A 26,295-nucleotide genomic window follows, 5' to 3' on the forward strand; every position below is an offset into this window, starting at 1 on the left:
TGGCAGGCTTGGTTAGTGAAGTTCTTAGTCAGTGTAAGTTCTTGGCTCAAGCTTGGTTAGTGAAGCTCTTAGTTAGTGTAAGTTCTTGGCTCGGGCTTGGTTAGTGAAGCTCTTAGCCAGTGTAAGTTCTTGGCTCAATCTTAGTCAGTGTAAGCTCTTGGTCAATTGAAGTTTGGAGCTCTCTCATTATTCTCTGTCTCTCTCACTCTTGGTCACTTAGAGTTTTCTTGGAGCACTCTAGCTTTGGATCAAGGAAGGAAAAACAAGCAAAGGGAAAGGAAGGAAAGCAGGATCAAGCAGCTTCAGTAGGAATACTTGCAGGTAAGCTTTTGCATGTGTGATTTTCTAACTGGTTTGGACATGCATGGCTTTGCATGTTGGTGTATGGTTCTCTTGTTGTTGGTGGTATGGTTTTCCCGGGTCATGACAGTGGTTTTCAGTCTAGCCTTGCCTTTTTTTGGATGCCATGGTGTTGGGATGTTTATTTCGGTTTTGAGCTTTGGTTTGCTGGATGGATTTCAGAATCCAGGGCGAAGGTGGTCTCAAGGTTCATTCCCAAAGGCCTAGGAATCCCTTGACCAGATTTGGCAGGATACATGGTAAAGCCCAAGGGAGAAGTCTCGGTTTAGGGCCTAGTTATCTGGGTTTGGATTATGGTAAAGCCTGAGAGACTGGTCTCGGTTTAGGGCCCAGTGATTCGGGATTGGATTGTGGTAAAGCCTGAGAGATAAGGAGACAAAAAATTCCTCAAGGATAGTGATGGATTCTGGATGGCATTCCAAGTTCGATTCGGTTGTGATCAGAGCACCGATTTTGGTGTGATAACGGTTTGGTGAGGGTGGAGGTGGTTTAACATCTGGATTCCATTGGTTGTTCTTGGATTGTTTGTTCTATGAGATCCCACATTCATGCTTGGAATATGGCACGAGGGTGACTTGCTGAAAGAGAGATTTGGTTCAGCCATGTCTATGGTCGAGTGGTACGTGGAAATTCCAAACCTAGTTGGATTTGCCTATGATTAATAAGAGCTAATTTCTCTTACTTTTGTACTTGTTTATATTTGGATTTAATGGTTGTCATATATCTGATATTTATATGATTTAACGCTTGTTATAAGCATGGTTATGTGACTGGTTCATGTCATGGTTATTTCATGTATTTACTTGTAATTGTTAAATGGATGGATTCAATACCTAATTGATGCTATAATATTCCAATGGAGAAGGAGGTGATCCTTCTGGTTATGTTTCATAAGTTCTTTCAGTCATTTATGTTATGTCTTGTATCCTAGACCTATAAGTTGCATTGATGCCAAGTGTTTGATATAATGTCAGTCCCAATTGGGGATGCTCCTAGGCCTGAGGTTGATTTTTGATTTATCATCATTGTTATCATGTCTTTGATGGATTCTGAAGGTTGTAGCAATTTTTGGGCAGAGGCCGTGATTTTGGGCTAGAAAAGTGGCTCAAATCTCGGGGTCGCTAGCATAGGTTTGTTGAGAAAAGTCCACAGTTGCTGGCACAAAGGCCTATGAGAGCGACTTTAGGTTGTTGGTCGCTCCCTTTCCCATAGCATGAGAGCGAGTATGGCCTAAGAGATCCAGAACAATTATCTCATGAGGGTTTTGTTGATGATGTTGGATGACTATGTGTGATGTTCCATTGATTCCATTTCCTTAAGGTCACCAAGGAGATTGAATCCCTTATAGTAACCTCTCTCATCACATGTTTTCCTGGATGGTTGGATGCTTGGGTGGACCTGGGAGGAGGGGCTGTTACACTCCCCTTGCCTGGGTCTGAGGTTCTATCAGTGCTTTCCCTCTCCCTGGGAATGAATCCATAGGTTGTTGGATTCCCATTGCTATAACTTTTTGTGTTGCTTCATCTCACACCTCTTTATTGGATTTTCTTCTAGATTTTCTTTGTAGTGCTTCTGGGGGCATTGTAGTTTCTTTAACTTTTGTTTTGGTTGGAATCCCTACAAAGGTGGGAGTTGGTTCAGTCAGAGAGATCAAAGGTGGATCAGAGAAAAGTAAGATGGTTCCATGATGCAATGACTTGAGCCATTACGGGAATTTCTAGACTTTGAGGGATATTGCTTATTTGTTCAAGGAAAAAGTTTTGGCAATCATTGTCGGGTTTGAGGGGAGAGGTCCTTTTGGAGCCTCCACCACTTTTAAGAATATAGGTATACATTGATATTTGTTTCGATTTTTTTTCCACTTAGGAAACCATACTAGTAACATAAACACAATTATTTTATTTTATTTTTCATATTATTCTCTACTTGAGAGTCTGATAACAAAAAATTGTAATAGTTTATAGCATAGAAAACTAGAACTAAACTTAATAACATAAAAAACAACATGAAGTTAAAGTGTTGTTGCACAACATTGCCTTGTTGACATTCATTTTGTAGGGGTGTCCTTAGGGCCTGATGGTTCTGGATCTTTGTTGGAGTCAAATGAGGAAAGGCCCATGTTTGTTAGGTTCTTGGCTAGAAGTGTGACACTTTTTTTTAAAGTTTATCCACCTTATCAAACAACCCTTCCATGCATATGATTAACTCTTGTTATGTGTCTTTCCCGTCTATGAGAAATCTTCCCATTAATGTTTTTATATGACAATACAGGTTAATAGCTTGCATGTAGGAGGTTGTTCTGGCCCTGGTATAATTCCTAATATTCGGTATCTAGTCTCTTGTCTCCTTATCTACATGTTTGTTAGGAATGAATCTTCAAGATTTCTTGACTTGTTCCTCCATGTTAGAGATAACCCTTTAAACAATTGCACATATTATGTCCCTATATCTTTTTATTGCTACTTTGAAAGCTACTTGGAATCGAGTGCCATGAGTAGAGGGTGTATTGAGATCAGAAGTGGGGTGAGACCAAGGTGTCCCCACCTGCCACTACAATGTAGTCCAATAAATATATGTCTAACCATAATGAAGGGGATAAGAAAGGGGGTCATGGGTATACATGAAAGCCTCTCAATCAGACATAACCGAAAGGAAAGAGAAAAGTACGTAAAGTGGATGGAGGACAAAGAGAGATAGGTCAAGGAGGGAAAATAGGCTTAGAAGGTGGGAGAGAAAAGGAGGAGCAGGGGAGGGAAGAAACAGAGAAATGAGGAGGAGAGAGGAGTGAAAGAGGGTGAGCCTAGAGATGTAGATAAAAACCACAAGAACACCGAGAGAGACAAAGTGATAGGAAAGTGAAGGAAAAATAAAGGAAAAAAGAGAGGGATGCTTGGAATTAGCCCAGAGGAAAAACATGTCCCCCGAAACAATTAAACCCAAAGAGGGAAACAAATCCATAAGACCAAAAAGCAAAAGATATTGCTTATTATTAATAATTGAGGAGGTGAAATGATGTTGGATGAAAAACACATAATGCATGTTTATTGATTTTAATATAAGCTTGTGGATGATAAATAATTTAGTTGAAGATATATCATATATTCAAGCTTTAATTTAAGTTTATAGTCATGTCTATTTTAGAATATGGGTTTAAAATTTTAATTTAATTATCAATAATTTTAGGTAGATAGCAGTGAATTGACCTCTATGGAATATTCTAAGATATTCACAATAGTATACACAAATAAAAGTTTGATATTTATCTTCAAAGTAGTTATGCTCTTTTTTCCCTTTAAACTAAATTGATTAATTAAAAAAATGACATATGAACAACTGTCATTTGAAGTGAGTTAAGGTTTTTTTGAGCATGTGGTATTGGTAAACCACAGTATTGGTCCATGTTATTGTAAGAAAGTCAATTTATATATTAAGAATCTCCATAGTAATGTAGGGGTAAATCTACATGGTTAAGAATATTGTTCCATGTTTTTTTAAAGATATATATGTTTAACTTATATATTATTTATTTTTATAATTAATAATAATAATTTAAAATAAATTTATAATGTAATTAGATTTTATGACTTTTTTTCATTTTAGAGATGTATAAAAAAGTGTTTTGATGTTTATTATAGATTGATACCTACTCATTTAATTTATATTAATAATAAATATCATACAATGTTATGAACTAAAATTATATATATTTTATACCATCAAAATAACATGTATATTACAAATTAATACCAATTAAATCTATTAAAAATAATTTTATTAATAATTAAATTTCATAAATATTTTTTTGTTTTTCTTTATTAAATATTTGTATTTTTAAAATTTACAAATTATTATTAGCATCCAATTATTTTTTAAAATAATTAAATTCACGAGTAAATAGAAAATTTACCCATACTTAAACACATACACACATGTGGTTATAATGATTAAGAATAATATGTTCTCTCGTAAATCAAAAGGATATGAGAGAATGTATAGGATTGATATGAATATGTATTTAACGTGGTCATTTTTGACACAACTCACCTATTAAAATTTAACATGGCAATTTGTAATTGGCAAAGTGGACAAGGCTACAATTTGCTATTCTAAGAATTAAAAGAGTTTTCAATGACAAGTATAAAGTAGCCACGGAAGCTTTTCCCTGCGACTTGATGGTCTCCATCCTATAATCAATCTACAGGTGCGTATTTCTTAAATGAGAAGATATAGAACCAATGCATGCCGCTCATGCTATATTTGTACCACGTTCCCTCATGCCGGCTACTGATTACTTGTCTGGAGCGGTTCCCATGCATGCCTGATTTTCTCTTCATGTTTTTCTTCCCGCTACCACTACTGACATCTGGCTTGCACTGCTAGTTCATCCTGCGACACGTTCACTCCACTTTCTAATCTTTTACTGGTCCTCCATCTTAATCTATATAACCATCACTGTCTTAAGCGGGAAGGTTTTTGGCTCCTCTTTCTTTTCCCTACGCGTTCAGGCGCAGGGGTGGGTCTACTGCATTTTTCACTCGACCATTCTGGTTTTGGAAAGGCGTTCCCTACCCCTGTTTCATTTTATTCCGGAGTTTTGTTTCGCCTTCATTAGTACCAGCCTCAACTGTCTGGTTATGGTATGCTGGCGAACCTTTCAACACTCTTCACTCGGCACGCACGCGGTTTAGGTCAGTGTTTCTGCTTTTTCGTTGAATTCTATATTTATCTCTATGTTTTAACAACACTCCTGAATTTCATAAGAACTTCAAAATACTGCTTTAGTATTTTGACTTGAACTTGTTTTTGCAATTATCTGGAACGTGTCCCTATCTCCTACTGGTTTTAATGGCCTAATATGATAAAGGGATTATCCACATGATACTTAACTGTTTAATTCCTAGTGAGATTGATATCTGGCTTTTGCTATAGTTGATACTGGTGTATCCTTTTGATCACCAATGTTTGGGGTTGTTTCCTTTGAATGGTTCTGTGTTTCCATAAAAAATTTCAGAAGATTTTTTATTATTACCAAACCTTGTGCGGATTTTCGTATTAAAATTGGACAATGGTGGTGCATATATGAATTCTGTTGTTGTTGCATAGTATGCCCGGATACATCCTCATGATCTCTAGGCATTCAAAATCAGATGATCCCTCTGGTTATTCCGGTGCCTTTTTTTTGCTTCCAGGTACTTTTCCGACTAGACGATCTGGCTTTAACATACAGGTTTTGAATTCTTGATCTTTCTAAATTTGATTGTTGCCTTCTTACAACCTATCTGACATATCGGGAACCTTCCTGCTTTAGGTTTCTTAATATCTTTGTTCTTCCTACGCCGTCATTTTCCTTTTCTCCAAGAACCTCCACTCTTCGTACTGCTTTGCTCTGCAGATCCTCGTCACTTTCTTTGACTTCACTTGGCCTTTTTCTTAAATCTTTCCTTTTTCCATTAATACCTGGAGATATCTTGTCCTGTCCTGTATCTTCTCTGTACTTTGACCTGATCTTCTGGGGAATATCGTCTCTATCTTCCATAAATTCGTCAGAGATCTAAATCCTGAGGTAGCTTTTATTTCTGGGGTATGGTCCTTTTCTCCGTTTTGACCCGTGTCTCTTTTAATAATCTTTGTCAAGTCATTCTTCATTTGCTGATATGGAGATTCTCCATGTTGAATCCGACACGTCGGATTTGGTTAAAGCTGCCATTGAAGCAGAAGCTTTACATTTCGGCACCATCCGGGCCACAAACTGGCACTCCAAGTTGGCTAACCACGTGTTTCCCGCTCAACACACTTCTGATTAGGGGGAAGCTCTTCCTTCTGCGCCCCGAAGCAAGCATCACCATCGGCCGGCAAAGATTACCCCTCCCCCGTCTGCTATATGTTTGGATGGTGTTATGTTAGCAGACTGAATAACAAGTCTACAATCGCATGCACTAATTGGTAAATGGCACTTCCCCCACATGGAGGATGAACAGATTAGGAAGTGGCTAAGTTCTAGATGGCGTCCCCTCATTGGTTACACTCCAACCATTGTTCGTTTGATGAAAGACTGGTACAGCTTTCATTTCCTAAGAGACAAGGACCTCAAAACCATCTGGGGCCTCCCTTGGGTGCATGGGAGGAGCTTTCTTGCTCTCCATAAATGGTATATAGGTTTTGACCCTCTTCGAAACACGTTGCAGAACAATTTTATCTGGGTCAAACTACTTGCCCTTCCTGTTGAACTGTGGACGAGGGAATCTCTTTCCTTCATTGGAAATGCTATTGGAAAATTTATCTATGTTGATCCCAGATGTCTAGGGGCGAAAGATAAGCGTGTCGCCTGGATCTTGATAGAAAAAAATTATAGGGGAGGGTTCCCGGATCACATCAACCTATTTTGGGGTGAACTATCATCCCATCAAAGGCTTGATTACTGGGGAGTCCCATTTAGGTGCTCCTATTGTCACAAAACGGGACACCTCAAAGATAAATGTCCTCGACATCCGCATGGAAAGGTATGGAATAAGGTATATAGGGTGAATCATAAATCTCAGAATTTGGGCTCGTCCCACTACTATGAGGAAGAGGAAAATAAAAATTACAATAGTTTTTCTCCTTTGGCAGACATTATCTCCCCCACCCACTCTCACAATTTGAACATTTCTCGAGGCCTCTCAGGGAAGCCATCTCATCGGCCTTTCTTCTCTCCCAGGCAACATAAATCCCCTCCCAATACTATGCAAAGATCGAATTCCATGGATAATATATTAAATGTGGGTGTTTGTGTCATTCCCTCTCAGACACCCCAGCCCCCTGAACCATCACAGGATATTCCAGTCATCCCCCCTTCTCCTATTCCCAAATCCTATTTTCTTCCCCCTCACATAAATGAAATTACCATAATCCCTTCTTCCTCACCTTCTCCTATTAAATCTGGACATGTCCCTAAGATCTCTTCCCCTTCTTCCTCTGTTTATAAAATCCCAAGTCGCGCCTCCCCTTCCTCAAAAGGTAAAGCCCCCATGATCTCGGCTTCCCCTCCGACTTCTCCTCTGCCATCTCCCACTAACTCCATTAGCAGCGACTTGGACATGCTCCTTCAACGAGAATCTCTGAAACTGCTTCCCTTAACCATTCACAAGCCCAGGAAATCTTCTTCTCCTGTCATAAGCCCCAACTCGGCCAAAAAAATCATTGTTCGCCGAAAACAAAACAGGGGCAGTCGTAATTTCAGGGGGAGAAAGGGCATCTCCAATCTGGATTATTAGGAATCATCTCTTATTGACATACCTATTACTAATCTTCCTCAAAACGGGCCTCTTAGAGCAAATTTGCCTGGAGAGAATTACAAATGATGAACATCCTCTCTTAATATAAGGGGTCTTGGGGCCGACCCGAAGTTTCTTGCCCTTAAAGAATTATTTCTTTCTGCTCCTTACAAGATAATCCTAATACAGGAAACCATGCACGCTCGACAGGATACAATCTCTTTTTTCAGGTGGATGCTCCCGACTTGGTACATTGCTGCTACAGAGGCGACAGGTCTATTTGGTGGTTTAGTGGTTCTATGGGACCCAAGATGGATATCAGCAAAAACTTTCGATGTCTTGAAGGTATTTTTATCATAGCTAATTACCGTGGCAGAGCCGATAAGATCCATATTCTAAATATGTATGCACCATATAAGGATCGTTTTTCTTACTGGAACTGTTTCATTTCCTCTGGAATCCTGGAAATTAAATCGCTCCTCATCGCTGGTGATTTAAACTGCACGTTGGGGCCGGATGAAGTTTGGGGAAAAGGGAAAAAAGATGATCAAATTGGAGAGAAAATCAGAGAGGCCATTCTACAATTCAACTTTGTTGATATCTGTCCAAAATCTTTATTGCCTACTTGGGACAATGGCAGGACGGGGAATGCTTATATTGCTAAAAGGTTGGATAGGTTCATCATTCATGAAAAGGTTATGGAGAACTTTGGCCTTCCATCCTCACACACTCTTCCTGTTTTTATCTCCGATCATCGTCCCATCTCTTTGCAATGGTCGTTTCAGTTTTCTCGAAAGAACTATCCCTTTAAGTTCAACAGAATATGGCTTGAAGATGAGACTTTCAATAATATGATCCATGAAACTTGGCTATCTTTTGACCCTATGTTTGGATCTTCCCATTCGGATAAATTAATTGGAAAAATGAAGAGCCTAAGGACGAAGGTAAAGGAGTGGCAGGCTTTGAAAAAGCATTCAAACAAATTAGAACTTCTAGATATTAAAAAAGAACTGGAATCCATTGCCTCTGGTATGAACATGCAGTCCCTCCCATGGAGTGTTCGCTCATAGATTTGGGAACTGGAGAAAAAAAACAAAAGCTACTATCTATAGAGGAAGCGACTTGGCGACTTAAGAGCTGGGCGATCTGGTTAAGGGAAGGCGATAAAAACACTAAATTCTTCCATCGCTTTGCAAACAAAAGACGTGAAGCAAATTCTGTATGGAAAATTAGGAAAGAAGATGGTAGTTTTATATACACTCAAGAAGAGATATCCAAGGAAGCTGTTAACCACTTTCAGAAGGCATACAAGAGGGACTCCCACAGAGAGATAAATGATATTATATGGGGAATCGATCTTTTTCCTCGCATGTTTGAAGAGGTAGAAAACGACCGCTTATTTGCTGCTGTATCGGAAGATGAATTGCTAGCTGTTATGAAATCCTTTAAAAAAGACAAATGTCTTGGCCCCGACAGCTGGACCATTGACATTTTCATCCATTTCTTTGACATGATGAAAAAAGATATTTTGGAGATGGTTGAAGAATCTAGAATGAGGGGGAATATCAATCACATCATTTCCTCAACCTATATTGCTTTAATTCCCAAAAAAAGAGATTCATTATCTTTTTCAGACTTCAGGCCTATTTCATTATGTAACACTGTTTATAAAATCATCTCTAAAATAATAGCTGAAAGGATTCGCGGCATTCTCTCTCAATATCTCACAAAGGAACAACACGACTTCCTAAATGGCAGGAATATACTAGAGGCAGTGGCTATTACACAGGAATGCTTACACTCAATGCATACGAAAAATATTGGAGCTGCCATTCTGAAAATAGATCTCAAAAAGGCTTATGATTGCCTTGACTGGAGTTATCTGAGGTGTCTGCTCATTAAGATTGGGCTGAGTGACCAATGTACAAAATGGATTATGGCATGTGTGGAGGGAGTCAACTACGCCATTCTCATTAACGGATTCCCTACTCCCTTCTTCTCGGCTGAAAGGGGACTCCGACAAGGCTGCTCCCTTTCTCCCCTTCTGTTTATACTTGTAATGGACACTCTCAGCCTTCACCTAAGAAGGGTTGTTTCGATGGGGACTGTAAGACCACTTTGCATAAACAGAGGCATATCTTTTTCTCATAATCTTTTCGTAGATGATATTCTACTCTTTGCTATGCCTTGTAGGCAAACATGGCAAAATCTGCATGTCATATTAATATCTTTCCAAAGAGCTACAGGTTTATGTATCAACGAAGGCAAATCATATTTTCTTTATGGAAAGGTTAATATGGATGATATGGACTATATTTCACAACTCTATAAGATTCAAGTAATTTCTATCAATGAAGGCATGAAATACTTGGGTTATCAATTGAAACCCACGGGCTACTCCTTATCTGACTGGTCTTGGATCCCCAACAGATTTTATAAAAGGATATCAGGATGGGAATTTAAATGCCTATCCTTAGCTGGTAGGATGATTCTCACTCAATCTGTGCTTGCTCAAATTATTGTATATTGGACACACCTCTATTATATTCCTTCTGGTATCATTAAAAAATTAAATAGTCTAATGGCCACTTTTATATTGGGGGGGCGGAAAGGAGAAGAAGAAATTCCATCTCACAAAACTGTCTAATATCACCCTCCCCAAAAAAATGGGGGTTGGGGCATAATGAACCTTCGCCGTTTTGGGACAGCTCTCTTATGTAAATCCCTATGGAGAGTGGTTTTTGGAGATTGTTTATGGAGTAATGCTATAAAAATGAAATATCTAAGAAGTAGAGACTTCATATATTGGTACAGAGACAGATCACTGGGTCCTCCACATGGGTCAGCTATCTGGAGGAGTTTCCAAAAGGTGTTTCATTTCTTCTACAAGAATTTGGTATGGAAGTTTCAAACTGGAAACAATATTCTTATCGGCATTGACCCTATCATGGGAGTAGAAGTGGAATCCCCTTTCTCTCTTCACCTTTTAAACTTTCTTCATTAAAAAGGGTTATTTTTCTAGGCACAAGTTATTAAAGACTGGCAGGGAGCTATCCCGAGATGGAAATCTGCTAGTGAATTGGGTCTAGATGATATAATGACTGCTCAATGGGAAAAAGCTATATGGGAGATAAATCATGCAGGGATATACAGAACAGAGGAAAATGACAGCATGGCCTGGTGAGATGAAAGGGGAAGAACAAATGTTTTGGTTAGAGATATATATCTATCCATATCAGTAGCACAGCATGAGTTTTCTCGGAATATTTTTCCAAAAGCTTTTTGGAAATCAGGATGTCCTTTAAAAATCATACTTTTTTCCTGGTTAGTATTCCATAATAAAAACCTCGCATGGCCTAATCTTCAAAAACGGAACTGGCAAGGCCCAGCAATATGCTCCATCTGTCTATCTGAGACAGAAGATAACTTGCACATGTTTCTATATTGCCCACTCACACTGATCCTGTGGAGGCAGCTGGCTACTTTTTTTGGTTTTACTATCATTCCTCATTCCTCCATTAGGGATGCCTTTGAATGGTGGAGTGCCCAGAAAACCATATGGCGACCTATTCTTCCTATTGTTTGCTGGTTTGTTTGGAAATGGCGGAACAAAAAACTCTTCCAAAATAGCAGGGAGGATTTCAAACTCCTATATGACAAAATCATTTCTTTCTATCTCTTAATCCTTCCATATATTCACCAACGTTTGAAGCAACAGGAGATAAAAGACATCAATCACCAATCTATCTTTCCACGGGCTCATTTCGATGGTGCTGCTAAAGATGGTCGATGTGCATGTGGTTTTTACATATGTATTGATAAGGATCAACATTATTCTGTCTACTAGAATGGTGGCATTGGGACCAACAACAAAGCTGAGGCCATGGCTCTGCATGGTCTACTCACCTTCTGCTCCTTTTTGGGCATGGGTCCCATTCAAATCTTCGGGGACTCCAAGATCATTATTGAGCATGTTACCAACATACAGTCCATAAAAAATGACAATCTTTTAGGATGGCTACACAGGATTTCATCATTATGGAAGCGCTCACTCTATTCTATTTCTCGCATCAGGAGGTCTCAAAATGAGGAGGCGAATGAGCTTTCAAAGAAAGGACTGAAATCCCAATGCAGCGTGTGGTACCTGAACATCATGGTGAAATCCAAAACATACTGCATTCAACCTTTCTCTATGCCCGGTATATAGCTCAGTATTTTAACTTGGTATGTTTCATGAGCCCATCCACTCATTTATATCAGCTGAACAGGTATAAGTTTTGACTTATTTTTCTTCTATGCATAGAGTCATACAGTTTTTCAAACAACCATCTTTTTTGAACAATCATCACACATATGGACAATGAGCCTGAATAGAATGTTTTGTTTTTGATGTACAGTTTCATCTTTTTCCTTACTAACCGGTATATGGTCAATTTCCATAATTGTATTCCACTTATAGAAATATAATCAATATACAGCTTTTTCTTTCTGAAAAAAAAGTATAAAGTAGCCATAACTCTATATTCCCACTTCATTGATTGTGCCTACAATCCCACAAGCCGAAAAGTATATGCCACAAGGAAATATTAGAATTCAAGAACATTGTTCAACATGTATAAGCAAATGCCCAAATTCATTTTGAAACTAAAATATGTAAAGTAGTATAAAATTGCATTTGCAATTGATGTTTCTCCATCTCCACCTGGAAGAGATTCAAACTTCATAAGAAGAAACCATATCTTTTGCTTAACCAGTTTATGCAGAAGTAGGTATGAAACTATGGCATTTAGATACCGTTCAACGGATATATATATTGGAAGAGAGCACTAATACGCTATAATCATTTCGATAGATACTACCTCATCGCCAAAACAAAATTGACTTACAAGCAGGGGAAAAGGTAGGAGCATCCTCTTTGCTCACGGTGTGGTTTTGATCTCCAGGTTAGCCACAGTGTAGTGTTGGTTTCCAGTTTAGCCACATGATAGTCTTAGTGTTTTTTTAGCTTTTTTCCTTTGATAATAGCAAATTAAATACTTTAGTATTCATTCTGCATAGATAGGTACACATTCTACCATTTAAAACCATTCTCTTGGTGAAAAGAGTACACTTTCTTCTCAACAAAAGAATACCATTTCCTTTCCCAGAAGGGAACTAATTTTCTCTACCTGGACATGCGATTCTTTCATCATTTTAGTCAATTTTTTTTTTTTTTTCTCTTAGCCCCCATTATCTCTTCATGCCTTAGGAAGTTTAGCTAGTTTCTATAAGTAAGAAACCTAGCCCACATGCGATCACTGGTCTTCACTTAGTTTTGAGAACATTTCTTTTATTTCTTCTTTCCTCTAAAACACAGAACTAAAAACATCAACGAATGTATCAGTCTAAGGGAAGATGCAACAACTATTTTGACTCTTCAAGACATCTCAAAAGATATTGTATCCAAGATGAAAAGACCTCCAACTCTTGGCCAGATTGAAATTAATTGCAAGTAATACTTCCCCTTCTTTCGAAGGATCTCGTTTCACAGTGTTTAAAGAAAATTAGTATGTGCCTGGATGATAAACATTATTGGAATGCTCAAATGCTTTGGTTGCACATAAATGCATTTCCAGAAATCAATTTGTAGGATAAAAGAATTTGTTTGGTCAAAGGCTTCAAAAAATCCATATGTTCTACATTTAACAACTGAGAGAAAATTGTTTATGTTTCCCCTCATAATTACCTCATTCTTTTTGAGAAGCTATTCTTTCTAGACTGAAAATAAAATGACTCGTACTAGGAAACACCAGATTTATTAGATTTGAATTAGCTAAAGCATATTGGTTTTGTTCTCCTAACCTGAACTGATTGACCCAATTGACTTTCACCAAATAAGAACTTTGAATACCTTTCAAAGAAGCCATTCTTGAAGCAGTTTCCTCATATAGTTGTGATCTATGGAATAAAAATTGCACACCAATGAGGGCTTGCATAAAGTATGTTGCATGTATGTCAAAATTAAAGTACAATCTGAAAATGAAATTATCGAAATTGTATTCTAAAGAGATAAGAAATAAAGCCGTGATTTGCTTCCTTGGATGAAGAAAATAACTTTCATTAATGGAGAATTAAGAGAGATGCCAAGAAGTGTCCCAATAATTTGTAGAATCTGCTGCAACATTGGATGTTCATGAAACTCCTTCAGGAGAACATTAACCCTTTCCCGAAGTCTTAGAAGGGGTTCTACCATTAATCCCATCTCGTATGTATTTGAATCCTGCATGCAACCAAAACTTGAGATTAAGAGAAATATCACATCCTTACACTATATCCTCAAACAAAAGCAGATGTTCTACAATTATTCATGGTAAATAACCTTGTAAATATTGTATTTTGCACAGGATGACTGGGAAAGCTTCTAGTGCTCCAAACACAAACGCAACAAATGGCCTGACAAATTTTTTTCATCCAATCTTGCGGGTAAAGAATACCTAGTCCCTGCTCTCTCCTCCTTCCTATACTACCACCAACCAACGATAGTCGATCCCGTTATGTTAGACACCACACCATGGCATGCACAAAGCCACCTGGTGTGTCGAGCCATGTGGAGTGCCCTTTGTATACTATTACAAACGTCCGAAGCATCTGAAATAAACAAACATTTAATGTTTACATATTAATGTTAGCATTACTTCCATTACTGAAACAAAAATCAATTAAATAAGTCCAATGCATGCATAATATAACCTCTTTGAATACATAATATAACCACTATGCTTCAGCTGCCTCGGGGAGAGGCCAAATAAGATGATCAAACATCTTATTGGCCATGGAAATCTTGATATCAAATCTGATAGGTTATTTAAGAAATAAGAGGAGCGTGAAAGCTAAAAACTTTAGGTTATATGTAAAAGAGACTAATGCTATCATCGAAAATCGATTACTAATAGTCCCTGTTGGCAGGGACTAAAAAGATGTATACTAAAAAGAAAGATCATAATTCAAGAACACTATTACATGCAAATGTCCAAATTCATTTACGAATGCTTATGTTCATTTTTATAGTAAAATAGGTAAAGTAAATGGGTATTCATTGCTAAATGTTTATGTTCATTTTTATATTCAAATAGGCAAGGTGAATGGGTATTTGGTATAACATATGTTTGTTTTGAAATGAGAATTTCTATGATTGTGTTATTTTTAATGGAATTTTGTTATTTGAATGGAAATTGTAGTGATATAAATTTTTTGGAATGTTTGTTATTGAATGGAATTTATGATGGTATAAATTTCTTCGAAATTGTGACTAAAAACATATTATATCAATGAACTTTAACTTGATTTGTTGTAGTTTTTATTATTTTAATGAGGAAATTTTCATATATATTCAATATTTTAATTTGATTTGTTGTAGTTTTTATTATTTTAGTGAGAAAATTTTCATTTATACTCAATAATTTAATTTGATTTGTTGTAGTTTTTATTCATTTTAGTAAGAAAATCTTCATATATACTCAATATTTAATCTAGATCAATTTTTATTAATCAATCTAATTCCGAACCAACACATATATAAAAATAGAATTGAAAATTCACTCTTAAAAATATAACATTTTATTATAACTTTATGTATTTATTAACGTTCCACCATTTACGCATAAACTTTTGCAAATTAAGAGTTTTATATTAAATACAATTTTACAATAATTATTATATCTCAAAATTTAACAAAATATTTATCATTCTACTTTATAAACATTCCACCTCTAACACACACTTTTGCGAATTAATGATATTATGTTAGCCCTATTAATAGAGAAATGATGCTCGGTCAAGTCACTAAATGACCTCGACCTACTTATCGATAAGCAGGTGTCGATGTTTATGTAATGTAAATATTAAGATTATATTTAAAAAATGGTTTTTTATTTACTATATATAAAATGATGGAAGAAAGTTTAAAATAAGTTGTGATTTTTGTATGCTTTTATATAAACAGAAAGCTTAATTTTTGGGTATGGATTATTGTATAGATGAAGTAATTGGAATGGAAATATCTGAAAAAGAAAGGTAATATATGCCTATACACTTTACATTAAGTCTATTACTTAATTTATACACTTTACATTAAGTCTATTACTTAATTAATCAAGTCTATTACTTAATGATTAATTATGTTAGTGATGGATTGTTAAAAATTGTCTTCGTTATACCAATAAAACTTTAGGTGATGTCATGGGCATGTATGAGTGGGTGTGCCATCTGGTATGGTTGGGTGTTACCAATAAAACTTTAGGTGATGTCATGGGCATGTATGAGTGGGTGTGCCATCTGGTATGGTTGGGTGTTAAATTTGATGCCGGTTTACACGCTATACAATTTATCAAATGAACACATCAGCCATAATTTGTAAAAAATTTACAAAAATGTCATAATGAAGGGTTTATGGAAAAATCCCTTGTTTCACATTATATATATATATATATATATAATAATTTATTTTTATTAAGCTGGCAATACCCATCTCTAAAATAATTTATATAATGAAGGGCTTATGGAAAAATCCCTTGTTTCAAATTATATATATATAATAATTTATTGTTATTAGGCTCGCAATACCCACCTCTAAAATAATTTATATACACCAGGTTGACAGTACCCATCCTCACTGATGAAAAATTGGAAGAATCGAGGCCACTTTCTGCTTTGGATTCCCACCAAAGATTTGAAATCAATTCTCGGGCTCTCAGTGGAAGTCAGGTTACTAAATTGGAGATCGTGAGCCACGCAGTAACTGAGAATGATGATGGATCTCCCCAGGGCAGGGCTCTCCTTCGAGGTCTCCAAAGGGAGATTGTAGTGGAACTTGGAAGGAGGTTCTACAACAATGACAAGGCTTTGCGAGAGTGGCGAAGAGTTTTTTCTCCAAAGGATTTAATTATGATGGCTATTTACCACTATTGCTACATTCCTTGTTCTCCAAATCTGCCTCTTTCCATATAACAATTTTTTTTCTCCACGATATAGAGATTTAAAATGGTGTTTAGATGAATTACAACTAGAATCCAAGTCTCCCATCATTCCCGTGTTTTACAGGGTGATCGATCTTCGGTGGACATATGAGCAGAACAAAGGAGTTTATGCTCAAGCTTTACACGAGAAAGCACATGATCGTGAACAACGTTATGCCTCCACTACTGTCGAAGAGAAGAGAAAATCTCTTTCCAAAGCTGCAGATATCAGAGGCATTTAACGAGTGAGAACTCGAACTCCCCCTCTCATTTACATGGGATATAAGATATAATAGGTAAATGCTACTTAATTTTCAGTGCTATTTATTTCTTGTTTTATGATTTTGTATATTACCTTTTGTGAATATCTAAGGACAAAGAGGAGCTACTGCAGAAAGTTGTTGAATGTGTTGAAAAAATTAAAAAGTCATAGTTGGATGTGGCCAAATATTCTTATTGGATTGGATGAGAAAGTACGAGATTTTGAAAAAATATATCATTACACAAACGAAGCGGAAGAGTTCGACCTAGGTGGAGTAGGAAAGACTACATTGACTATGCTATTTTTTATTAGACCTCACAAAATATGTGGAAAACTCTTTGTATCTATGATATTGCACAACTTGCAAAAGAGGGAACTCACAAAGTAAGTTCCTTTAAATTTTTCCCTGTCCCAGTTGCAAAGATCTATATATTCATTTCGATTTTAACATTATGTATATATTTTCTAATGAGTAACAAAGTATTTGTATGATGTTAGATTTATAGGCAATACTGAAAAGTGGTAGAAAACTCTATTCTTTAATTAGAAATCTCAATTTTGTGGTTTGTAGTGTATTTTATTAAGTAATAAGTGACATGGATGATAGGTGTTTGAGAAGTTTGATTTAGTTCAAGTGATTGTGATTAATTTCATACTAAAATAGAGTAGGTTTCAAGTAACTGTGCCGAGTAAAAATAAATATTAAAAGTCATGTGAAGGGCAATTTAAAAATAAAACCTATCATCAAAAAAATTCGTGAGGGATAAAGGCACTCGTCAAATTTAACTCCTAGGTACATTGATGTTCACCTAATACCCACTTCTCCATCACGGTCCAGTTATGAAAGACAAATTTAACTCCGGGGTACTGTGTCCATATATTCTTAAAGTGTATTAAATACCTTATGGCTACACAAATATTGCTGCCCACTTAATACCCACTTCTCCATCACGGTCGAGTTATGAAAGAGACCCTTCTCACACAAATTTAACTGAGGGGTACTCTGTCCATATATTCTTAAAGTGTATTAAATACCCTATGGCTACACAAATATTGCTGTCCACTTAATACCCACTTCTCCATCACGGTCAAGTTATGAAAGAGACCCTTCTCACCCACCCCTACAGTGGAAGTGTTTTGATTTTGATTCATCTTTTAAAAATTATTATTAGAATTTTAGGTTGCATAGACTCTTTCACCTTATATGTTGTAGATATTGTGGATACATCATGAATACAAATATTTATATTATAAAAGCAAAGGAACACCCTACACAACTTACTTAATAAGATAAAAAAGAAAAATAACATGAATAAAATGTTTCAAAAAATATACATTAGAGAAAAACCTTATACAACTTACTTAATAAGATAAAGAAAAATATATAAATAAAATGTTTGAAAAAATACACCTTAAATTATTTAATTGATGGATTCACAAACACCATAGAATTCAATTATTCAAAATTTAGTTACTATTTACTAATTAATAATGTGAAAATTTTATTTTGTCATGCAATGCTAATATGATATGGTAATAGATAAATAAAGTGAATTTAAATGGGGTGAAAGAGATTGATATGGTTACTGTCAATCAAACCAAGTGGCGATGTGCTTTTCTGAATAGGCTTGTTATTATTTATTCGCGGATAAAAAAGAAATGAATTTCTTTTGTTACTCCAAAAAAACCCTTATCCATCTCGCTTCGTCTCCTCCACCAAAATTGTTCATTAGACCCACCTCACCGCCCCTAACGTCGGTTGATATCCCATGGATTCCATGTCCTCCATGTGAAATCTTTTGCTCTCGGGCCGTGAGCGTACGTTGAAGCCGAGACGACTTGCAGAGATAGCATTCAAAATGGGAGAGACATTCTTTGTAATGTTGCAGAGCTAACTGGCATTTAACTGGACGGTGAGTGAGAGAGATATAATTTTTACATTTTGTTGGATCGATATGTATATGATGATTTAGGTAGGCATATGATGACTCACAGGTTATTTTGCTCTCTGGATGAATGAATATTCAGGGACGAAGACGAGCTCTTGGATAAGATTGTGCTGCAAATAATTCTGCCACAGTTGGATGTGCCCAAATGGCAGAGTATGGAACTACATTGGAGGAAAAATTAAAAGATTTTGAAGACAGTGTGCTATTTAAACATACAGATCAACGCCAGGCCACGGTTGTGGGGATTGTGGGTCTGGGCGGAATTGGGAAGACAACGCTGACCAAAGAATTCTTCAAGCTTCGGAGATCAGATTACGCTGGATCCTCCTTTTTATCAGACGTGAGGGAAAATGCAGCTAGAGGGAATGTAACTTCTTTGCAGAGTAAACTCCTCAGCGACCTGCAAGGAAATAGAGACATCAAAATTGGGAGCTGGGATGAAGGTATAGCGATACTTGTGAAAAATCTCGAATCTTGTCATGCGCTCATAGTATTAGATGATGTAGATGATATTGACCAATTAGATGCCTTCTTGCCAATTAGGCATGTCCTTGACCCCAATAGTTTGATTTTGGTTACGTCTCGTGACCTGCATCTCATGCGAAGTGGGAGGATACTAAAAACTTCAATTTACCACTTAAAAGAAATGACAAGACGACCCTCCCGAGAGATTTTCTGTTCCTATGCCTTCTCGCAGTCATGTCCACCCCAAGGATTTGAAAGTTTAGTAGAGGAATTTTTAAAAGCATGTTGTGGACTGCCATTACTTTTGAAAGCGTTTGGGGGTCTTCTATGTGGAGAAAATGATCAATGTACATGGCAAGGAGTACTGGACAGACTCGGAAACAGTCCAGATCGCATACAGTCGGCACTTAAGATTTGTTATGACTCCCTCGCTGAAGAAGAGCAGGAAATTTTCCTAGATATTGCGTGTTTTTGTATAGGGAAAGACAGGGACACGTGGATAGGAATATGGGATGAATCCGGGTGGAAAGGTTTGGTGGGATTTCAAAATCTAATGAATAAGCAACTTGTCGAAGTGGACACTGAAAATAAGATAGTAATGCACGATCACTTAACACGGTTGGGAAGAGATTTAACAGAGTCGGGAAGAGGTATGTCAAGATATAAAGTGCCGCGGCGTTTTTGGAACGCAACCATAGAGGATCTGCGGGAGCAATTATCATCTGTAAGTGCATCCTAACCATCCTAACCTTCGTTTTCAAGTCCACAAGTTCCAAGATTTTTAATTAGAAAAATTCATTGCGTAATATGTTATAGTTCTTCATTGATTCTAACCAACCAACAGGGGATGATCAGAATGTTTCCCAAAGAAACTTTCGACGACAGCCTTGAGCTGTTCGGAATGATCAGTGACTTGCATTTCCTTGAAGCTGAAGGCAGTGTTGTAGAAAGCATATTGACAAAGGTGCGGTCCCCGAAACTAATGTGGCTCCACTGGATTAATTGTCCCCACTCTTCCCTGCCTCCCTGGCTTCCGATGCACGATTTAAGAGTTTTAGAAGTGGCCGGGAAGGAATTGAAAATATTGTGGAAATGTGAATCTCAGGTATGTAGATGTACATACAGTCGTTATGCAGAAAGGATTATTATATTTTAAGATGAGAAGCATTATGGTTTTATCTTCCTTTCTCCTTGAAATACAAACATTGCAGGCACCTATGCACTTGCGAGAATTGATCGTTGATGCTCCACTTTCGAAGTTTCCAAAGTCATTAGAGCAGCTGAAGCACCTTAAAATGATTGAAGCGAAGGATGCGTATCTGGCAACGCTACCAGAAGAATTTTGTTACCTGCCTTTTTTAAAATATTTAAAGCTAAAAGACTACCAGATTCTTCCAGATTCGGACGGGAATTTCAGCAATATCCAACTGACCGACGGAAGAAATCAGGAGAGCATTTCAGATTCCATGGACAATTTAAAGAATCTCAATCTCACCGATCTGGAGCGTTGCACAAGTTTGGAGATGCTTCTCACAGCTATAGTTTGGAGACACTTCCAAAGTCCTTAGGGAAGTTAATAAAGTTCCAACGCATCCATCTGTAGCGGCAGCGGTACAAAAATTTGAACATGTTTCCAAATCTCCAAAGCATGCTTCACATTTGAAGACGCTCCCAGCTTCTTTTGGGAGCTTTATAGATCTGCAACAACAGAGGGCATAATAGTAATGTAAATTTACAGGAGCTACTAGATCGTCAAACTCTGATATTTCTGAAGTTCTTAAAGCTACTGTCTACTCCTGCATCAAAACCTCAGGTAATCATTTTGCCCAAACTCAAGGGGGTCAAGTGGGAGAGATTCTCTATATATTTTATTCCAATAATGTAAATGATGAGGACCTGTTAGGTCCTCAAACTCTGATATTTCTGAAGGTGTTAAAGCTACTGTCTACGCCATGCAGGAGCATCAAACCCCTAGGCAATTATTTTTCCCACACTCAAGGGTCATGAAATTTTCCAAGTGGGAGAGATTCCCTATAAATTTTATTGCAATAATGTAAATGTACAAGAGCTGTTAGGTCCTCAAACTGATATTTCTGGTGGTGTTAAAGCTACCGGCTACCCAGGCAGGAGCATCAAACCTCTAGGTAACCCTTTTGCCCAGACTCAAGGGGTCATGAAAATTTTCAAGTGGGAGAGATTCTCTATAAATTTTATTCCAAGGGGAGAGATTCCCTTAAATAAAATTTACGGATGTATAAATCTAGAAATAAGCAATTTTCATGTATTCATTCATGTAATTATAGGTGTACAGATTTTAGAAAAAATCTAGGTTGTTCTAAAATTTTGGTGAGTTGGCATTTTTGACTATGTGGCACATTGTAAGACAGCCAAGCAAACAAAACGGGGTTTTTTTGTATCTCTTCTAGAAAATGGACAGTTGTAAATGCAACCCCATAAGGTAGAAGATATTTTGATTTGTATTATGCTAGTAGAAGTAGTGGTGTAGTGTAGAAGATAAGATAAAAAGGAACACAGAGCTAGAATGCCGGAGGTAGAGAAGAGGGCTGAGTATGCCCATATTGTGTACACGGTCAAGAATTTCTGTGTAGTTGAATTTGATTTATTAAGAGAAATTTTATATGCATATGTTATTGTGAATATTTCGGTCTATTGTGATGAATTTCTCTGTTGAGCATAAATGGTAAACAGACTGAGCATGTGATTGTATAGTCTGAAAATTGTATGAAATTCTTTTAATGGAATATGGAATATGAAAATTGTATGAAATTCTTTTAATGGAATATGGAATATGAGTACAGGAGGTTGATAATTGGGTGATCTCCAGCAGTCAGTAATTACAGTAGTATGTGATTGTTATGAGGAGGACTTACAACCTCTTGAGATAATGGAACAGTGGTTTCGATTTGAGGATAAGCTGATGGCATCGATCAATTGTCTGTGGTAAGTGTCTCTGTGTATTTAAATGGCATGGACTAACATTGCTCTGTGTTGAGCAATATAGCAGATCCAAGTGGTGAATTAAACCCTGAGAAATGGGCATTGGTAATGGAGGAAAAACCCAGCAAGTAAATCATTGATCCAGATGTGGTCAAACAAAGATGATGGAAAATCACTATCATGAATCGCACTAATCTTCAAGCAGGGTATTAAAGCTGTGGAACGATTTGTTTGGTAATATCCCCAGTAGTATACGGTATATTCAAATAGTCAATCATGTCCAGCTCCTGGTGAGAGTAATACATTAGTACACTCATGGTTATAAATTGTGGATATATACCTGTAGTAAGCAGAGTTATAAATTGTGGATATATACCTGTAGTATGCAAGTGCAGAAACAGAGTGGAACTAACATCCCCTGGATATATACCTGTAATATGCAAGTGCAGAAACAGAGTGGAACTAACATCCCCTGGATATATACCTGTAATATGCAAGTGCAGAAACAGAGTGAAACTAACATCCCCAGGTTGACCTTGTGAATGCTAGAACTTTTACTGTAACAGAGGTGACCTTGATGATTGAACAATCCAGTAGAAATCTGCAGATGAAGTTCAGATTTGGTAAGATGGTAGAGAATTCCGGGTAGCACATGGTATTCAAGTGATCGTCACTTGATTCCTGCAATATTTATGAAGATCTGGTTAGAGAGATCTGAACAGAGGATTCTTGAAGGTAAGCACTTCAAGGAAGAACTGTGAGCCAAATACCCCAATTAGGTAAGGGTTCTGAGATTATAGATTGTTAAAATCCTGTAGCTTACCTTTCTTTTGATAAGCTTCGGATAGTTATGGGTTCAATGAATCTAAGTTTATTCATTAATGCAGTCTGTGTTTTAAACTGTTACCATTTGAAAGAAGGATCTGACGATTCAAACATAAATGATTTTCGGTTCATAGTTATAGGCAATTTAATTGATTTTCAGTTCATAGTTATAGGGAATTTAATTTCTTGCAGTTAACAGTTGAGGAAAGGAGTCGTTCTCCCAATTTTTTTTTTTTTTTTTTTTTTTTTTTACGTTTTAGTGTGGAGTTTTGTGTGAGTTTGTAATAACATAAATTCATTATGTGAGCATTGGTAGATTAATGTTTTTTAATCTAAATTTTTATTATGGTTATATATAAGAGGTAGTGACATGTTTCTGTATATATATCATTTAGAGTAATATCTTTTTAGATTAATATATAGAATTTTCAATTATTAATTATTAATGAGTGAATATTTTTAAAATTAGATTAATATCTTTTTAGATTAATATATAGAATTTTCAATTATTAATTATTAATGAGTGAATATTTTTAAAATTATGTTTAGTTTTTTAAATTTAATTATTATTATTATAATTATAAAATTATGGTACACATTATCAAACGTTACTTTTTACATTTATTTAATATAATTATCAACCACATTAATTAATTAATTAATTGTGCTAGTATTACCTTCCATCCTCAGTCTGGGCAAGCGGCACTTCCACATTACTCGTAATGAAAGCTTTTTTCATATTTTGCATAATAAAAGCTAAACCTTAAGACGTATACATTTTGCAATTGCAATCGTTGTTACAGCAATTGCCCCAACTCACTAAAGATATAGAGAATTAAGTAGGTGGTAGATTATATGGAGGCCATGAAAATATTTGGCAATATTATATAAAAAGAAACTATTGTTATCCATAAATTAAGTAGCACAAAATTAATATATCAATTTTATTGTGCTTTCAATTAAGTTACACAAAATTAATATATCAATTTTATTGTGTTTTTTTTTGCACTTTGCATAACAAAAGTTTTTTTTGCACCTCTGCACTTCGCAAAATGAAAGCTTTTTCCGCACTTTTGCATTCCGCACAATGAAATTAATGTCCAAAACAAGCAAATGCAACAAAATCCTTATGTTGCCAAAATAAGTGGCAGATGGCAGTACAACACACTAGTGACATGAGACTTATTTATTTGTTTTCGTCACGAATTTAGAGTATCTTTTAGAGCTGATAGAGAAAACAACCTAATAGAATTGTTTGCGTAAGCCACAATCTCACATTGCTCATGATGAAAGCTTAGAATTGTTTGCGTAAGCCACAATTTCACGTTGCTCACGATGAAAGATTCTTTTGTACCTCGACATCTTCGCACAATGAAAGTTAAACCCTGAGATATGCACACTTTGCAATCGTACCTTTGCACTCCGCATAATGAAATTAACACCCAAAACAAGAAAATGCAACAAGATGCTTATGTTGCCAAAATAAATGACAGATGGCAGTACAATACACTAGTGACAGTGAGACTTAGTTATTCATTTTTGGCATGAATTCATAGTGTATCGTCTAGAGATTACAGAGAGCGTGACATAATAGAATCATTTGCACAAGCTGCAGTTTCATATTGCTCACAATGAAAGCTTCTTTTCTACCTCTGCACAATCAAAATTAAACCTAGAGATATGCACACAATCGTTATAGAAATTGTCTCAGACCTCTAAAGATATAGATAATTAAGTAGTTGAATAAAATGGAGGCGAGACAAACAATCAACAATATTATATATGAAGCAAGTGTATAGATCGAAATTTAAGTCGCACAAACTTGATATATGAATTTCATTGTAATTTCTCTACACCTCACAACAAAAGCTTCTTCTGCACCTATGCACTCTGCATAATGAAATTAATTCAATTAAAAACAAAAGATTTAAGTATATATTTCTCTTGAAAATAAAACATATAACTACAAAGTTTTTATAATCAAAATAATAAAATGTGTCATACGTTATGTATTTTTATTCTATTTTTTATTAATGACTCTCCGAACCTATAGCAGCTAATATTGATTGTGGTGTAGAGAGCTCCACACCTAATATTAAAAAATTAATTATGGTTTGGTTGTAATATTAACATCTATTTAGTGCTTAATAACATTTATTCTAAACATTATATAACGATTACTAGTTGTAAACATATCAAGTTGACAATTATTAGTGAATCGACCCACTACAACAAATCCATGTGATTAACTCCTTTTTCTCCTTCCAAGCACTATTATAGTATATTTTTCTCCAATTCTTTGAAAAAGTCAGCGTTATTTATCAGGATGACGTTATTTTTGGTGTTGTTTGCGTCGAGAAAAACATTTAGGCATTAAATCAGGCGCTAATAACGCCAGAAATACGCCAAAAAATTCACTAGAAATTATGCTAAAAATAACGTCGGATTCAGCTCCCTTTTTAGCGCCTAAATTAGAGCCTTGGTTGGCTCCCTTTTTAGCGTTAGATTTAGTGTTGAATGTGACTAAATACTTAATTAATTGAAGTGTTGTGGGTTAAGTGGATAGGGGCTTTGAGGATTATGGGATTTAGCGATTTGGGGTACAGGGATTAAGGGTTATCGTTTAAAGGATTAAGGGTCAAGTGCTAAGGTATTTGGCACTTACGGGGGTTACGTAGTTTAATCGTTAATGGATTACGAATTATGGGTTAAGGGATTAATTTTTAAGTGCTTAGGGAATAGGGGTTTATGGATTTAAGGATTAGGGATTAGGGCTTAAGTGTTTAAGTGTTTATGACTTAGGGGTTTGGGTATTTAGGGATTTTGCGTTAAGGGACTGATGATTAACTATTGTTGAGGAATTAAGGGTACTTTAGTGATTAGGGCCTAATAATTTAAAGGTTAATGCAGGCTTAGGGGTTAGGTGATTTAGGGATTTATCAAAATTCTCTTGAAATGTCATGGATTTGTTGGAAAATCAGAAAGGCCATAAAATTTTTCTTGATCTTGATAATTGCTTAGCATGTTTATTATTATTATTATTCTTTATATCTTCCTTTTGTAGTTCATCAAGCAATTACCAAAAGCAGTAGCACATAAAACAATAGAAACCAGATGTAGGCACATGCTAGGGAAAAACCCCTTCGAGGGGAAAACCCAGTCAAGATAATTCTTCCTTTCAATAGTATTCGTTGTGACTCTTCACCCTAGACCAAGATGAAACCTTCCCT

General features: G+C 36.2%; 1 protein-coding gene across 1 annotated transcript; it reads left to right on the forward strand.

The window, feature by feature from the left end:
* Positions 1-18,625: 18,625 nt before the first annotated feature.
* LOC149216606 (disease resistance protein Roq1-like) lies at positions 18,626-22,394 on the forward strand. Its single transcript, XM_089392804.1, has 4 exons — positions 18,626-18,781; positions 18,897-20,006; positions 20,127-20,387; positions 20,494-22,394. Exons 2-4 carry the CDS (start codon positions 18,963-18,965, stop codon positions 20,848-20,850), a joined length of 1,662 nt encoding a protein of 553 aa, XP_089248930.1. The 5' UTR covers positions 18,626-18,781; positions 18,897-18,962; the 3' UTR covers positions 20,851-22,394.
* Positions 22,395-26,295: the final 3,901 nt, after the last annotated feature.

The sequence above is a fragment of the Pinus tabuliformis genome, chromosome 1_1, assembly GCF_031772625.1.
Source record: "Pinus tabuliformis cultivar Carrire ecotype Pingquan chromosome 1_1, CPIR1, whole genome shotgun sequence".
Taxonomy (NCBI): Eukaryota; Viridiplantae; Streptophyta; class Pinopsida; order Pinales; family Pinaceae; genus Pinus; species Pinus tabuliformis.

Excerpts from the sequence above, each read along its gene's own strand:
- LOC149216606 (XM_089392804.1), top strand. The coding sequence starts at position 18,963 with ATGGCAGAGTATGGAACTACATTGGAGGAAAAATTAAAAGATTTTGAA. Across the intron at positions 20,007-20,126 it reads TGCGGGAGCAATTATCATCT|GGGATGATCAGAATGTTTCC; the intron begins GTAAGTGCATCC and ends ACCAACCAACAG. Across the intron at positions 20,388-20,493 it reads TGTGGAAATGTGAATCTCAG|GCACCTATGCACTTGCGAGA; the intron begins GTATGTAGATGT and ends CAAACATTGCAG.